The sequence below is a fragment of the Neodiprion pinetum genome, chromosome 1 (genome assembly GCF_021155775.2).
Source record: "Neodiprion pinetum isolate iyNeoPine1 chromosome 1, iyNeoPine1.2, whole genome shotgun sequence".
NCBI lineage: Eukaryota > Metazoa > Arthropoda > Insecta > Hymenoptera > Diprionidae > Neodiprion > Neodiprion pinetum.
The window spans coordinates 40,818,593-40,834,706 of record NC_060232.1 but is presented as its reverse complement, the minus strand read 5'-3'; the positions used below and the strand labels follow the sequence as shown (position 1 = coordinate 40,834,706).

The 16,114-nt window shown below is 44.2% G+C and overlaps 1 protein-coding gene across 1 annotated transcript; it reads right to left on the bottom strand.

Moving 5' to 3' along the window:
- Positions 1-2,201: 2,201 nt before the first annotated feature.
- Positions 2,202-4,751, bottom strand: LOC124219983 (Cytochrome P450 9f2). Its single transcript, XM_046628294.2, has one exon. The coding sequence runs from the start codon at positions 4,130-4,132 to the stop codon at positions 2,618-2,620; it is 1,515 nt and encodes a 504-aa protein (XP_046484250.1). The 5' UTR covers positions 4,133-4,751; the 3' UTR covers positions 2,202-2,617.
- Positions 4,752-16,114: the final 11,363 nt, after the last annotated feature.

The window sequence follows — 16,114 nt, the reverse complement described above, 5'->3', positions numbered from 1 at the left end:
CGGCGAGGGTCGGGCCACTGACAAAAGCCCGTTTCGTCTTTTCACCAGCCCTCCCCCCCCCCCCCCCCCCCGACCCTCTGCTCGACCAGCAAACCCACCGCTACACTGCCGCGTGCGTTCGGAGTCAGAGCAGGAACGAAACAAGTCCGACTTTCTAAGGAATCTACGCGAAACTTTGCAATCTTTGCCGCCAAGAAACTCCCGAGCTACTTCTGCTGCAGCCACGCCAAAGCAAAGCAACCACTTTAAATATTTCAGTGGATTCGCTCACTTTGGCCAAAACTTTAAGTGCCTCTACCCGCTACGACCACAAAAAGAACAACAACCAACTCAAACCTTAACTAGGTACCGTCACCGTATTCCGCGCTCCCAACGTTAGTCGCCTTATTCTTCACCTTTGCGCCCGAATTTCAAACTTCTAACGCGACTGCAAATACATCCAACTCGAATCTTCGTTAAGCAACGCCACTAACCTGTGTATCAATAAGTGGACAATCGCTGATTATCAGCGATATAGAGTGAAATACTTCGGCATTCATTTAGAGAAATTGAAACCCTGACTGCAAGAATAGCAGGCTGGACCTAATAACCTAAGGGTAAGATGATGTTCTAATGTTTGGTACCAGGACCTGAGCAGTCATCAAAGCAATCATACAAGTCCGTTTATCTTAGAGATAAAATTGTTTAAATATTAAGTCCCAGTAGTTTCTTTGAGTCTAGACACGCCTGATCGATGTAAACTTGATACTATCGGTATCGTGTGACAAAGGTAAAAAAGTGAAACCATGTAACATTGTAGTCAACGTTTGAATGGTCAATTCGGGAGTCTCCAGGCACTTATTTTTGTTTGAATCGTTTGAATTGAATCGAATTGGTGTTTATTAAGGTCTGGTGTTTTAAATTTGCGGTGTTCACGCGTGACAGTGCCAGATAAGGATCAGCTACTGTGTGTTTCGTGTTTGGTCTTCTTATGTATTCTTAGGTTAATTATGATCAAACGCTCCAACTCGAGCGACCATTCGGCAATCCATTTTTCCAAGTAATTTTCAGCTCAGGCCTTAAGTGAGGCTGATTTTGGTGCTGTAACCGAGCAGTTTCAAATCTTGCTCTCTATAATACGAATTATTTATCAAGTACACAACCCCCGTGAAGCTGCACCTCCCCTCACCTCACCGCTGTGGATGCTCACACAGCGTTCGGTGGTTTGCAAATAGTCGCGCGTTGTCGTCTTTTGGAGCACGAGATGCGAGAGCCGAAGAGGGTTGTGATAACGGGAATGCGGGGAAGGGAGGCTGCTCCGGCGAAGAGACTAGAGCTACTTAATATTTCAGACAGCCGAAAGTCAACTTCATGCATACTTATAAGTGAGTTATACGCCGGGGCATAGTGTATTCCTAATATGTACGGCTAGCGCTGTACCGCCGAGCAGAGGGCGTGACTTTTTTTTCTCATTTGTTGGATTTTACGAGGAGAAGCCGACCACGTAATTCAGAGAATTCTCATGCTCTGCATAGCGCTACACGCCAAATGCTAGTCGTTCACCTTCGCCCCGTCGCACTCCACGTCGCCACTTTCACGGGGAAATACAAAGAGAGAAATCTGAAGAGCACCTCCGCGAAGAGGTTCGAGTCACTCGGATGGTGAAAACGTTGGCGGGTCACTGGTCACCCTCCTGAATGCACCGGCGTCAGAGCTGATATACTCCCAAAGACCCAAGGGCCCCGTGTATGTTTGGCGACCATCATCATCCCCATCAATCACCCGCACCGTCGACTATAAGAGTGGGTTACATGTCTCGAGAGAAAAGTAGAGGCGGATCTTTCTCCGGACCTCTTACACTCTCGGTGACTGCACTCACGTTCCAGCCACCGCGAGCTTGATATACAAAATCCTCAGGTTTTGAAATAATTGTTCATATACCTAGCGTGTAACTAAGAAAATTGTTCAATTATCACCAACGTCACGGATAGACTAAAATCGATCGCTTTCCCATTTGAGACACAAACACATTTTGAAGCTAGCCCCAATCGTCTAAATCTACTAGTCGACAGAGGATGTGCTACACAATGACAACTAGCAGCGTATCTAAAAACAGAAATCAGATTAAGAAACAGATTTTAGTGCTGACCATAAGATTGGAAGTTTTTCAACCCACTGTTTAAAACTATTACGGTGTACCATGAAAATTTTTTATAAACATTTATGATATATTTTTCACTTTTATCCTAATCTCTTATACAGCACATCATAGTTACAACTTTCAATGAGTTTAACTTATTTTACAGCACGTTCGTTCAACTCTTACGTCGATGTTATGTGATACTCTCAAGGTTTAGTTGAATATCGTTAACGATAGTCAATTTAATTGACTCTTCGAATTAACTGAACAGCTCCAAGTCTTCGGTAGTCTGAAATTTGGCAATAGAAAAGAAATTGCGTATCTATAAATACATTTACATCATACATGTATGCCTATACATGAGGTTATACGTGCTCTTCGTTAAAAACGTAATTACGACGTAAGCCGATAAGGATCATCAACAAGTTATACGCACGAAGACTTGCAATGAAGTACAGAACGACAGTCATTCAAACACAATGCATTATAGGTATGAGACTACGACCGTCGTTGAATGGTTAACCAGAAACCATTTTCCGCAGTGGTGTTGAAATCCTGCTTGTCCAACTGTATAGGAATCGAAGTCTTGGTAGAAGGGGACAGGATGCACTTAGCGACGAGGTGAAACAGGGCCAGTTTTGCTTCCATGAGGGCGAACCTGTTTCCAATACACGACCTTGGGCCAAGTCCGAAAGGTAAGAAGGCGAACGGTGGAATCTTGTTCTTGTTCTCGTCGGAAAAACGCTCGGGCTGGAACTTTTCCGGTTCGGAAAAATACTCGGGGTCCCGGTGCAAGCCGTGAATCGGAAGCCAGATGTTGTCCCCGGGCTTCAGGGTGAGCGGGGCTAATCCTGGCGCGGCTGGCGGCAGCTCGAAAGCCTTGTTGCAAAGACGGTCCACCATTGCCACTGGAGGATAAAGACGCAGAGCTTCGTTCATCACCGCATCCAAGTACCGCATACCGTGCAAGGCCTCATAGGTCAGCTCACCCTGGACCACTTCGAGAACGGCGTCGATCTCGGCCCGCAACTTGTCCTGGATTTCAGGGTTGATCGCGACCTCATGGGCAGCGAAACTCATGAGCGTAGACGAGGTGTCGAATCCACCGAAGAAGAAAATGAAGGCTTGAGCGGTCATATCTTTGACACTCAACTTTATTTTGTCGCTTTTGTCACGTGCCTGCAGCATCAGATGTATCATATCGTTACGCACGATTCCTTGACTGTCCCGCATTGCTATATTTGACTCAATTACGTTACTGAAGAATTTTCGCACGTTGGTTTCGATGATTCTTATGCTGAATAGTTTGGCGAGGAACGAACTGCTCCTAACGATGAATATTCGGATTGTTTTCTTTCCGCTGAAAGTCGTAGCTTTTTTACCCATTGTATAAAACTCATTGTCTCTGTCCTTTAGTGAGTTGACGGTAATGCCAAAGGCCGAGGTTGCGATGACGTCGTTTGTGTATCTTGTAAAGATGTCTTTCATCTCTACCTCAATTGGCTCCAGCGAAGCTTTTGCGATCAGGTAATCCGCGAGGTCACCACCGCATTGGGACACCAATTTGAACATCATCTTCATCTTGCTCGACGTAAATGCCGGACTGAGAAGAGACCGCATGTCTCGCCAGCGTTCCCCCTGGAGAAAGAATAAGTTTTTTGCCAAAAGCGGATCCAGCACTTCGTCGATGAAATTTCGGTGGTCTTGAAAGTTGTCAAAATTCTTTATAGTCACTGATCTTATCAGTTCAGGATCACGCAGCATTACCACTGGGTTCATGAATTCGAAAATTCCGACGTACTTGACATCTCGTTTAGCATTATATAATCGTTGCACGTTCTCGGCGAAAGACATCTGTTTGAAAACTGCCGGACTCATGTTTCCGATGAATGGTATACCCTTTACATACGGGATTCCCTTTCTCTTGAAGCAGTTCATCTTTCTACATACCAGATAGTAAACTCCCACCAGACCTGCCAAAACACTCAACAACAGAGTTGAACAACACTCCATGATTTCCTGGATTTCTGAGCGATCTTGTTATTAATAGGAAGTATTAGTGATACCGATACCAAGTTTCGTGTTTCAAAAACGGAAGTTCTCTTCCAACCGAACTTGAGAAAATTTCAAAAACACGCGTCTCAGCTCAAAAAATATTAATTTCAACTAATGTAACAAGTCACAGGGAATCACCGTCCGTTCAGAAACTTGGGCAGGAAACAACTGTCTTGACCGAAACTAACAACAAGTATCGAGTTGTTGGGAGCCGAGCCACGTCAACTTGGTACAATAATTTCAACCTCTCTGCACCAGAAGGTCGTAAAGTGTAGGATTGCTTCACGATTCGTGCCTATACGTATTATAAGTACGCCTTTATGAAATTATTTTCGATTTATCGAGAATAATCACTTGTCAACAACACTTCACTAGATTACAGATGTAACGCCACACAATTACTTCGACATATCTGCTCGAAAATAGAGCAGCCACTACCCATAACTCCCAGACTAGATTAGCTGTTCCAAAGCTATCTTTGACTGATAAATAACACTTGATACACCTTGCTTCAATTCTGAAAATGTATGCTGCTAGTGTTCGTTGCGCTAATTAGTGTATCTACATCTACAACCACGAGCAGCACGGAGGAATATCGAGTGTACGTGACTGCGCGAGAGATGAGCGACACGGAGAGTCTTCCAAGCTATCATATCAATTGTAGATGCGTGGTGACGCAATGACGACGTCTTCTGTTTCGAGAATAAATGCAAAGAATTTTTCAGTCGATGCTGATTACACAGCTATTGTAAACACGTGGCGAGATGGATGTATATATACGATGTATCTTCATGCGACTGAACCGTCTTTTATACGGTATATTCTAGTAACATTTCCGGACACACTTTTCCATGGATTTTACTGCTGAATAGACATTTATCGCCGGCAGCCCAAGTACCCGTACACAGAATTGAATTTCAATGACAGCCTGGTGGGTGTTCGGGCAGTGAGGAAATTTCGGCTGAATGGACACCCTCTTAAGTGCAGCCGTCGTAAAATCGTAGATTTCAACCCAACTAGGAACGCTATCATCGCCATCAATCATTCGTTGGGTCGATTTTTTGAGAAAGGTATTATACGTGCCGGGCCTTGGATGTAAGCAATCATCGTGCTTCCCAAGAAGAAAATTGAGGCTTCACTTTTCCCGTACATACCGGAGCGTTGTTGATGTTGCTTACTGCATTTTTCAACAAGCTTTTCTCTCGGTCAATGACGGATATCTTATCACCACGTGGAATTGGTCGTTACTGAGTCCACATGGAACAACACGAAGTTTAACGGCTGATTAGGCTTAGGTTAGAAAATTTTTGGAGTTTCAGGATTGGACAATTTTTCTGAATTATGTTTACACGCCGTACAGCTTTCGAAATATTTCCAAGTTGCGGTGAACCGCCATTTGCATTATTAATAACTTGGCGCACGGCAACCACCGGCAACCCTCACCTTCTCCGCCAGTCTTCCATGAATAAACAAACAAATCAGTCGACTAAATACACGCCTAAGTTTGAGTATTCAAGGTTTCTTGCCACTTCGTGGCTTCTCGATGAATTCAGCTTTCCGTAGCCAGCGATATATTTAGCCCGTGTCAACCACTGAAGATTTGCAAGAATTCGACTGAGTCTGCAAAATCATTCGAGCCAGCCATTATCACCCGATGACGAGTACACGTGATGCTAATTCTTTTACCGATTAAGATACTGAAAATAAATAATAACATGTCTCTTTGATTGTGCATTTATATGGCAAATATGTCTATCACGTAAATAATTATAGTTCTATCGATGAATTAAATGCTGTTCACTAAATTGTATATTCTTGTTAACTTATATAGTTATGTACCATCATTAATGGATGTTACACTTGATAAAATCTATTTTATTTTTAAATTTTAACAATCATGTTCCTAGTTTATAAGTTTCTAGTTCACAGTCCAGTTCAATAAACAACTAATAAAATCTACCTCGGCTGAAATTTACTGTTTTATACTTGTAATTTTTATACTGGAAATAAATACAATACGACATATCCGACAACTTAATTCGATATCCACATGACCCTTACGATAGCCTGGCTTATCAATTTCAACGGCTTATCTTGTTATGAAACAACAAACAATAAACAAGAGTAAAATAATTCTTGCACACGACGCAGAATCGTTTCTTATAACCATTCGCCTACAATTAGTTCATGTACCTGACAGGACGACAGACGAGTAAATTACTGCTTGGATCACTGCAACGCTCACTCGGTGGTGATTGCAATTAAGTAATAGCACTCCAGAGTCGGTATTATTTGCATCGTTAAGCAGTACAATCCACCTAGTGGCATTCCACTGATGGTACAAGTAAACTCTGGTCGGTTAGAATAGAAATTCCCTTACTCGACCATGATCAAGGCAATTCAGCTTACGTTTGTGAAGACTACTTAACTCTCAATATCTGTAATTTTTCTTAATTTTTTTTTTTTATAGTAATAAAAAAAAGTTTGAATATAACACGTTATCGATTAATTTAGATCGAGATTAATTAAGCCTACTCCCCTTTAACTGTCAAAAAAAATAACTTTTAGTGAAAAGCGATCTCGATGACTCACCAAAATTCAATCCATGGGCCTCAGAAATAGCTGTACGAGCATATTTAATGGAAACGGTTCTCTAGAGGCTGGAGGGCTGGTGGGTAACAGTCTCGTGTATTTAATCAACCGTGGACAATAATGATTCATTACTGCGGTTTTGACGCAGGAGCTTGGCGACAGTGACGGGAACGTGCGTTGCTCTTCTGCGTAGGTATATTGGTCAGTTTGGTATGCACGGCAGAAGGCACGAAATACCGAACCCGTGAATACCGCCACACCGCGAGGGCGTTTACTCTCTGCCATTTTCAGATGATATCACCGGCAACCCAGCCGCGTCGAGTTACGCATATTAATAATATCGGTCACCGTGCTGTAATATTCACAACGCACACCTAGCAGCCCTCTGTTCTTTGTCTCTCTCTCTCTCTCTCTCGCTCACTCGCTCGCTCGCCTCTCAAAAATTTTTTTATTTATTTATTTATTTTCACTCTACGAAGGACTGATTAATTTCTCTTGCACGTTGCCTGTCACGTAGAAACTTCAACGAACCGGAGTTTTGAATCAACTCTACAAACCACGTCTCAAATACATTGGTTTTTCAGTTCCGATGTCAAAGGTCTAAAGATCAAATTGAAGCCACGTACTGTTTCATAAAATTGACAAAAAATCCGCCCGAAAGTGAGACACTCGGAAGCATGAAAGTTCGTTCCTGAATTTGCCGTTCCATCGCGATTCGGTTGTTTTTGATTTTTTCTTCTTCTTCAATTTTTGGATAAATTCACAGTCGCGGGTATTAGAGTTGCGCGGTGAAAATTTGCGGGGTATTTACAGGGGAGAAGGGCACTTGAAAGAGAAAATCTTCGTTCCCGAAAATTGAATCATCTCATCCGCGGTCTGATGCCGCGAGTTTCTCTCCAGGGATCACGACGACACTGTTCCGGGACCCCAAGGCACGCATCCTCAATCTTTGACTTATTTCAATTTGAGGATCGAGAGCAAGCCGACACCCTCGCGGATATGGGAAGATCGAAATTACTGTTTGTCACTCGAGTTGTTACATTATTATCAAAAGAAGGCAGCCCCTCGGATTCCTCGCAAACAGAGGTTCTCTTTTCTTTTCGTCTCTTCTCTCACCCTTCTCTCATATTTCATTCGAGAACCGCAACGCCGAGAATAGTCGCCTAGCTAAGCTCCGTTCCAAAGTTTCCGGCCGGATCTTTATGATAGCGATAAATTGTCCTGGAAAAGAGTTTCATGTTACAAATTACTATACGTTGCGGTGGGCGCGAACTATTGCTATGAATATTACCCGGCTGGCCGATGGAATAGTCTAGAATAAATCCACATAATCAAGTTGGATGCAGCAGCTTCGGGCCGTGAGGTAACTATAATTATTATGAAGCGGACGCGATTATAGAACCACATTATTTGTGCCAGTTTAACAACTTTTTTCCATCAGCAATTTATCCATGCTGATGCGTATTCATTTTTAACTTGAGTGTGGGAAATAATCCTTACCTGAGTCGTCGATTTTACGCGAGTCAACAGATTGCTGATTACGCAGGTTTGCAACGAAATCCTCATTAAAAGAAAAATATTATAGATATGGAGGTTTAAATGAGCCGACTCTATGTATGCCTTCCATTTTTTGCTGTCACGTATATATTAAATGATAGAATGTTTTTTCTTTCGTTTTCTAATAATATGAAGGAGAAAAAAAAGGTTTTTTTCTTGCAAAAAAGTGTTACCTTACAGGCAACACAACGATTACTATAGATATACTGCAATCGGGTAATGGCTCCGCTCAAAGCTATCTATTTGTGAAAATTGATCGACTCTACGCCGAACGGTTTTCCGAAAATCAATCAACCCCTCTCGCCGAGTATAGGTGGACGCGTCGTTTCGTATAAATATTGTCTGTACCCAGGCCATAGTTCAATGGCATTCTGTGGACACTGATTGACCACATGTGGTGCGCCGCCGATACAAGCCGGGTCATTTACGACAATATCCAAGGGTTGCCGGGATACTTGGGTAGGGTAGGGTGCCCACGGTTCAAAGGGTTAATCGGAGAAGCGTTTTCGCAATCGAGCGAGGGCGCCGAAGCGTTTCGTTGGATGTCAATGGCGAGTGCCTCTCGCGTGAAGTCGAGATCTTTTTAATTTATTCGCATGACCAAAACGTTGAAAATCAGCGATTCGAATTGGGTTTGAATACGCGGTACATTTAGAATGGAATCACCATACGGAGATTCAAGGTTCATGACAACTGAACCAGTAATGTATCATAAAAGTTTCATTAAGCGCAGCTTCCTTGCTTTGTAATACTTCTTCACAGGAGGTCAAGTTAAGGTTAAGTCGATGCTAAATCCAATTTGCAGCCGGTTGATTGCTCAGCTTCACATGCATAGCGTAGGTAGGTGGGTACGATGCAGCTCGTGAAGCAGATTTTGCGGCGCATATTGCCGACACAATATGTCTACTTACTAATTTGCAATGATTGCGCAAAAAGAGAGGATCGACTAGGGCAGCAGCGAAATAATACAGTATAATATAAGAAGCAATTTCATTTGGCGGACGTCGAATATAAGAAACAAAGCCAGGGAGCTTGAGGCTGTCGTTTTCGCAGTGAGCAACGAGCCGGCGAACCGACGTGGCAGGAGACGAGCAACTCGAGAGAGGAACGGATAGATTTTTAATTTAGCGAATTCTTAATTATTTTCCAGGCTAGTTTTAAAGCTCCTTCCTCCCCCCGTTTTCTCCGACTCGCCTCGTCTCGTCTCGCCTCTTCTCGTTGCAGGGCTGCGCTAAAACCTCCCGCAACACAATCTCGCGGCTGTAATTGGAAAGGGCTGAAGGAACTCCCTCGCTTCTTTATTTTTCTCTCTTTCCCCCCCCCCGGTCCCCGCGCCCCCGTTTCTCTCCCAACAGAGTCCCTCGTTCCTTGGTAAATAAGGACTCTGGTAATTCGCGTACATGTACCGAGATGTTCAAGTGCGCCAACTGAGGTTCTCTGGCGAAGAAAACTCGCCAACTCTCCGACCCCATTGTCCGTCTTTCCGTTCGTCATTGAGAATCCACCCGTAGGACCGATTCTCAGATCTTCGTCAGTCTCGTTTTTCAATCAGCGTCAGTCCGATCACGGTATGAGATATTATTCGCAGCTCAACGGGAACCAGAATTTGAACGATGTGATCTTCGATGAGTGGAGACACGTGAGCCGTAAGGGGGTCACGATTCTTTTAACTCTTTCAGTCACGTAATTCAGTTTATTTTGGCATGGAAGTAAAATTGTACGTTTCCTATCTATATCTCGACGGTGTATGCGAATCCGATGTCAAAAATTGAATAAAACTAAAAACAACCCCTAAAATGGGGTGGAAACGGGGTGAATTATCAATAATGTTTCAGAAAGTGTTCTTGAATGAGATTCGCATGAATATTTATAATATGAAAAATGACAGAAAGAAGAAAAGCAAGAAGAGTGGCACTAAAGTGACTTGGCTATAACTGAAAGGGGTTAAACTTATTCAATATAGTACGTTCGGATTTCCAATAGGTTTTGCCATTTTTTAACTGGGATTTCTTACCCAAACCATTATATACTTCACCATTAATGCTCATAGCTTGTGCCAAATTAGTCCCCTCGATTTCAACCAGCGTTGAATCCACCTGGTAAAGAATGCACCTTGATACGAAAAACACAACGATGATCGGAAAGAAGGTGGAAAAATCGTGAGGCGATAGAGAAAGCAGATGGGAAGGAAGAGAGAACGGATTGACGGTAACGTTAAGAACGCTGTTATTTCCATGGGTAATTTCGTAGATTAGAGGTAATCGGGGGTTGGTATTGATGGCGTTGACGGTGAACGAGTTTCTCCTCTCGGCGTTAACCGGGTTCGTGTAATTATTGACTGACCAGTGACCGGGGCCACTCCCCGGTGGGGCTCCCAGTGCGTGTCGTCGCGTTAACCAGCCCCGTCGAGAACATCCACTTCGGGGAATGTTGTTGCGCATCTCCGATACGCGGCTGCTTCTCCGCGTACCCGCGCCGCCTCGTACAACCACTGGATACGCTTTTAACACACTCCCGGCTTGATTAACTGCGATACGCGATACATACGTCTAGTGCATGTGCGTGGAGACTCGGGTAACGTATGGGAGCCGTCAGCCACCCATAGTGAGCAACTTGACCGGAATGCGTCATTTCGAAACTACCGGCACTTTGCAGGTATAGTGTACTTGTATGGTTGCGGATAACTTGGCCGAAAGGATCCCGCAAAGTCCTTATGGAAATTGGCTGGATTTTCAGTATGTTATGGTGCATGTCCTTCGGATCAAAAGTTCTCACGGAAACAAGTCCCAAAAGTCAGTAGCTGACGAGGTACAAGGTGAGGAAGAAAGGTGGTGAGATATTTTTATATCTGTCGATTTCGTGGTTTTCATGAATTGTAAGGTTTCAAGGGGACTTGAAATCAAACAAATCACTCAAAAAACTGTACGGTTGATTCTCAAAGATAGGCAAGAAGCTGTGATCGATTCTATCCATGAACTCGTTGATTTACCGGAAGGATGTGCAACGTCAGATCTCGCGCGAATAACGAGACCCTCCGACTCTTGCAATAATCGACTTGTCCTGGTTTTCACGCGTCTGCGGAGTCTCTGCGACTCGGCTGTGCAGTTTTTGAATAATATACTTGATTTCAAGTCCTCCTTAAAGCTTTTCAATTCTTAAAAACCGCGTAATCCATACACCCCTCCTTCCGAAGCCTGTATCTCGGAAACTAGTGATTTTTGGGACTTGTGTCCATGAGAACTTTTGATCGGGAAGGATATGTATTACAACATACTGAAAGGCCAGCCAATTCAACCGGGAGCCAATTCCCGTAAGGATTTTGCGGGGTTCTTTCACGACGTCAGATTTTTTAGGAATCAATGTTTTTCTCTACTCACGTTCGTAATAAATTGTCTTTCTTTTCAACTAGTATTGGAAAAGGTCGAATTCGGAGAAAGAGAAGCTAATACATTTTTTTCAACGCCCTCGGTAAATATTACTGTAAAATTGCTTTTCGTTTCGCTTCTGAGAATTACTGGCGTTTGGAGCGATGGGATGAAACGAGACGATGCTCGATTTACTTGCTGGCTCGGTGGTTGCACGAAGCGTGTTAAAAGGCGGGCTCACTTTGCTTCAGGCAAATATTTGGCTTTCTTCCGAACGCGTAACTCACACAAGGTCTTTTATTATTTTATTTCTTCCATTATTATCGATCCCTGCCTACGCTGCACTTGTGGCAAGATGAGACTTACAAGAGAAGGAGCGTGATATGACAGGGTGAAGCAGCAATGAATTATAAAATCATTTTCCTAACCAATATCGCTAAGTCCTGCAGACATTCAGAGACAAACGGAGTAAAATAAATGTTACGCAAGAGAAAGAAACGACCGAAAAACCGGATACTCAACCCTCTTCAACGGGCTTGGTCACCCTCTCAGCGGCACGAAGTACAGACACGACGTACTCAGGCCTCAGGGAAGAGCGGGAACCCGGGAGGTTCGTAATCTCGTGACAGAAATAATATCAACCCCGAGTTGAAGCAGTTGCGTAAACTGCAGTCTGCATTATTAGTTTTCAGTCTTTATTCGAGAGATTCGAAAAAGTCCGTCGTTACGTCATTACGGGTAGAATCCCAAAGATCACAAGATTCAGCAGCAGCGTTGACGCACTGACACTGGCAAGGAAGGTATTCCAGATCGATATCTCTTATTTGATTTCTTTAGTGATATGTCACAGTAGACTAAAAACTAACAGACACTTATTTTTTTTTCATCCGTCGTGAAACACTTTAAGAGGATAAAATCAGCCTGCAAAGTAAGGCATGTCAAGGGGTGATTTGGCAATTTTTTTTTTTTTTTTTTTTTAATTGAGAAAATTACATTTTTCATTTCTCGATATGAGAAAACTTTTCCAGTTGGATTGGTTAAAGAAATTTTATGTTCTTGCGGGCGAAACTGCCAAATCGTCCCTCGGCACGCCTTACTTCGGAGGGTGGTTTCACCCCCTTAAACTGTTTAATGGCAGATGAAAAGAAATACGTGTCGTTTAGTTTTTAGTCTACTATAACGTATTACAAAAGAAATCAAGTCGGGGATATCGACCTGGGATACAGTCCTTGTGACATGTTGTTCAAGCATGCCCACGGATTCTGTGCTCTTGCGGAAGTGAAATGGCTGGTGAGTTATACCTTCACCAACACCGCATGCGTAGCTGACAATGATATGTATTTGAGGTAAACGGGCAGTATGCGGCCGAAGAGGAGGGATGCTCTCCAAGAGAACAGACGGGATCGCGATAACCCCATGGTTCTGGGGTGGGTAGGTTAGATGCGAGGTAGGTAGTACTGACTGACTGACCGACTGACTGCACAGGAAGACAAAAGAAGAGGATAAAACTTTTCCAACCTGTCTTGTCTCTTGAACCGCGAACGCGGTCCCCAAGTCATATTCCGCCCGCTTCATCCTCCCTCCTCCGCCGCCGTCGCCCGGGGGCTTTTCCGCCTCCTCTCTTCCTCTTTTATACGGCGATCCTCACTCCTTTATACCAACTTCCTCTTTCAATATGCCCCCGCAGATGTATATACACGTATATACGTATATACGGGTACACCGACCCACCCACCCACCCACCTACCATCCGGCGACTTTTCCACTTGACGTTTTTAATTCTTTATTTTTGACGTAATCGCCTTACCCGGGGTGGAAAACCTTGGGCAAAGTAGCCCCCAGGGCTGCTCCAGGCCAGGCGTGCAGACAGTTGAAATTGTTTGAGCGGATTTCACCTTTTATATATATATACCCTGCATTGCAACGTCACTGCTCTGCGCGCACTATATATTCTACCTGCCACTTTTCGCCATTGCAGACACGCAGTCAAAGGGGTCGCCTTTCTTTCCGGTGATTTCTCCTGCGAGGATCCTTGACGATCCTTTTCTTTCCTCTTTTTTCCGCGCGCTTCACGTCTTTGCGTCAACTTACAATTTATGCAGATCCTGATCAATAACATGTTATTACCTATTATGATTATTAAACAACACTGATTATTGTTACGATTATCATTTTCTGATCCGATTCAGGTGTCTTCGTTGGGCAAACAATAATTTCCACGGAGCCCCCATAATTGTTATCGGCATGCTCGTGATATTGAGGAAATCAATGCCTAAAGGTTTTACGTGTGATTTTAGGTGCAACACGAGCGGACCCCTCGTGTGCTTCTCACGCCCCTTTGCCCCTCGGCCTGATGAATAGGCAGCTTACGTAAATACACGTAAAAAGTGTAGGCTGTGGTGAATTGTTCACGATTGGAGTGTAAAAAATTCAGGGGCACGGCTTCGCAAAAAGGGTTGCCATCAAGTTGAATATTTATAAGGACAGAGGAACTCCATGACCGAGAATAAAAATAAAGATGGTGAGTCGGTGAGAGAGGAAGAGGGTTTGCCCCATAGATAATCTGCCCCATAGAACTGTCTCGTAACTAATGATAATGCATATCCGCATTTCAATTATTGGACGGTCTTTGACCGTCTTACGTGCTTCCCATCAGAAGCGTAAGATTCCAACATGTAAACATTCCTTACATACATTCTTACATCGGGTGTTTAAGAGACGAAAACTTTCTATTCATAATTTCCTTTCATATTTACCCCAAATGAATCCTGTTACCGGGATCATATTTTAATCAGCAGTATTATCACGGTCGCCGCAAATAGAGAACAGATTTTCGCAGCTTCATCTGAATTCCAAACTTTTCTGAATAAAAATCAACATGCTTTTTTTGTAACTCGGCGTCGCCTTCTAGCGCAGTGAATATTTTTCACAGCGCTGATTTGAGCACCCAGATTGGCTTATTAAAAAACTTTACAGTCAGGAGTATCGCAAGTCGCTTCGTAGACACAGAAGTTCAGAGCTATTACAAAAAAATAAAAAAATGGAATAGAAGCCGCGCATACGGTGGATCGTAGAATGGAAATCGTATCTGGTTAAAAAAAAAATATAGAATGGATATAACCGAGCGAAAAGCCTGTTCCGAACTCGGTTTATAGATACGGGATGCAGCGGATGGGCCGATTTTCGCCAGGCTTATATATAGGTATACTAAGGCGGGTCTGGGAGGGGGGTAAAAACCCGGGAAGAGGGAGGGATATTACCGGAGGCATGATATCGTAACGCGTGGAGTGTGAATGCGTGACACAAGCAAATCCTCGGCCCCGAGCAAAAAGCACGAAGCTGGTAAAGCTCCGGGCGAGCCGTTGGCAGTGCTTCCAACTGTTTATTTCGAACCGATGAATTCGTTTCCGTAGAATGTTAACGATGCGGGCTTTTCAATACAGGATAACGTCTCTTTTTTTTATACGTATATCTACCTTGACTATTTATTTGTACAGTTCGTCTCTTTGTTTTTCATTTACATTACCGATTCACCAATTTTTTTCTTTCTTCTCCCAACACGCGCCACAACTCCCTCGCATTCACCGGATACCTATAACGGTTACAAGTCGATTTTGCCCTACTTATACTCGAGGGTTGGGTAAGTCTTTCAATTCTCCTACTTGTTAACTTCGAGGATGCGATTAATTTTCCACCAGACGTTCGCCAACAGTCTTACTTGTTTTACAGTTTCTCAACATATACGCGCAACCACCCCCGCCAGCTTTCCATCCCCCTTCCCCTCCTTCCCCTCCTGGTCCCGCGTTTTTCTCTTTTCTTTATCTCAGGCCTTGTTTGTCCTCCTCTCCCCGGTTTCCTCGCGGGTGGGAAATCCGGACGCCGTGAAGGGGAGGGGAGGGGGGTGGTATACGTGCTCGCGAAACATGATTCAGTCGGGAAGAAACTTTGCCGTGTCTCCTAAGTGCTTTGCTTTGCAATCTTCGAGATTGGCTAGCGGCGAGATCCCTGCGCCTCCGACTCCACCCCCGCCTCCGGCTCGGTGACGCCGCTACGCGGCGCGGGTCGTTGCCCATTGCTAAATTGCAGGAAGGAATAACAGCGGCGGTAACTATACGCCCGGCTATCCCCGTCGTAATTCGAAACGGAGAAACGGGACTCGGGAAGATAAGGGAAGGCCACCTGTTCCCGGGCTCCCACACCGCCCCCGGAAGACGCGCCTGCCTGCAGTCTCGAACGGTAGCCGGACGCGTTTCTGAACAAGGAGCCTTCTCCACCTGCGCCCAGTCCTGCAGGGTGCGGGTGGAACGGCACTAGCGGCTCTTGTAAACCGTTGGGCAATTTTAAATGTAAATTAAAGTATTGGCCCCCACCCTCCGCTCCGTAGATCGTCTGCTCTGGCCAGGATCGCGTCGGGCGGATGGACGGG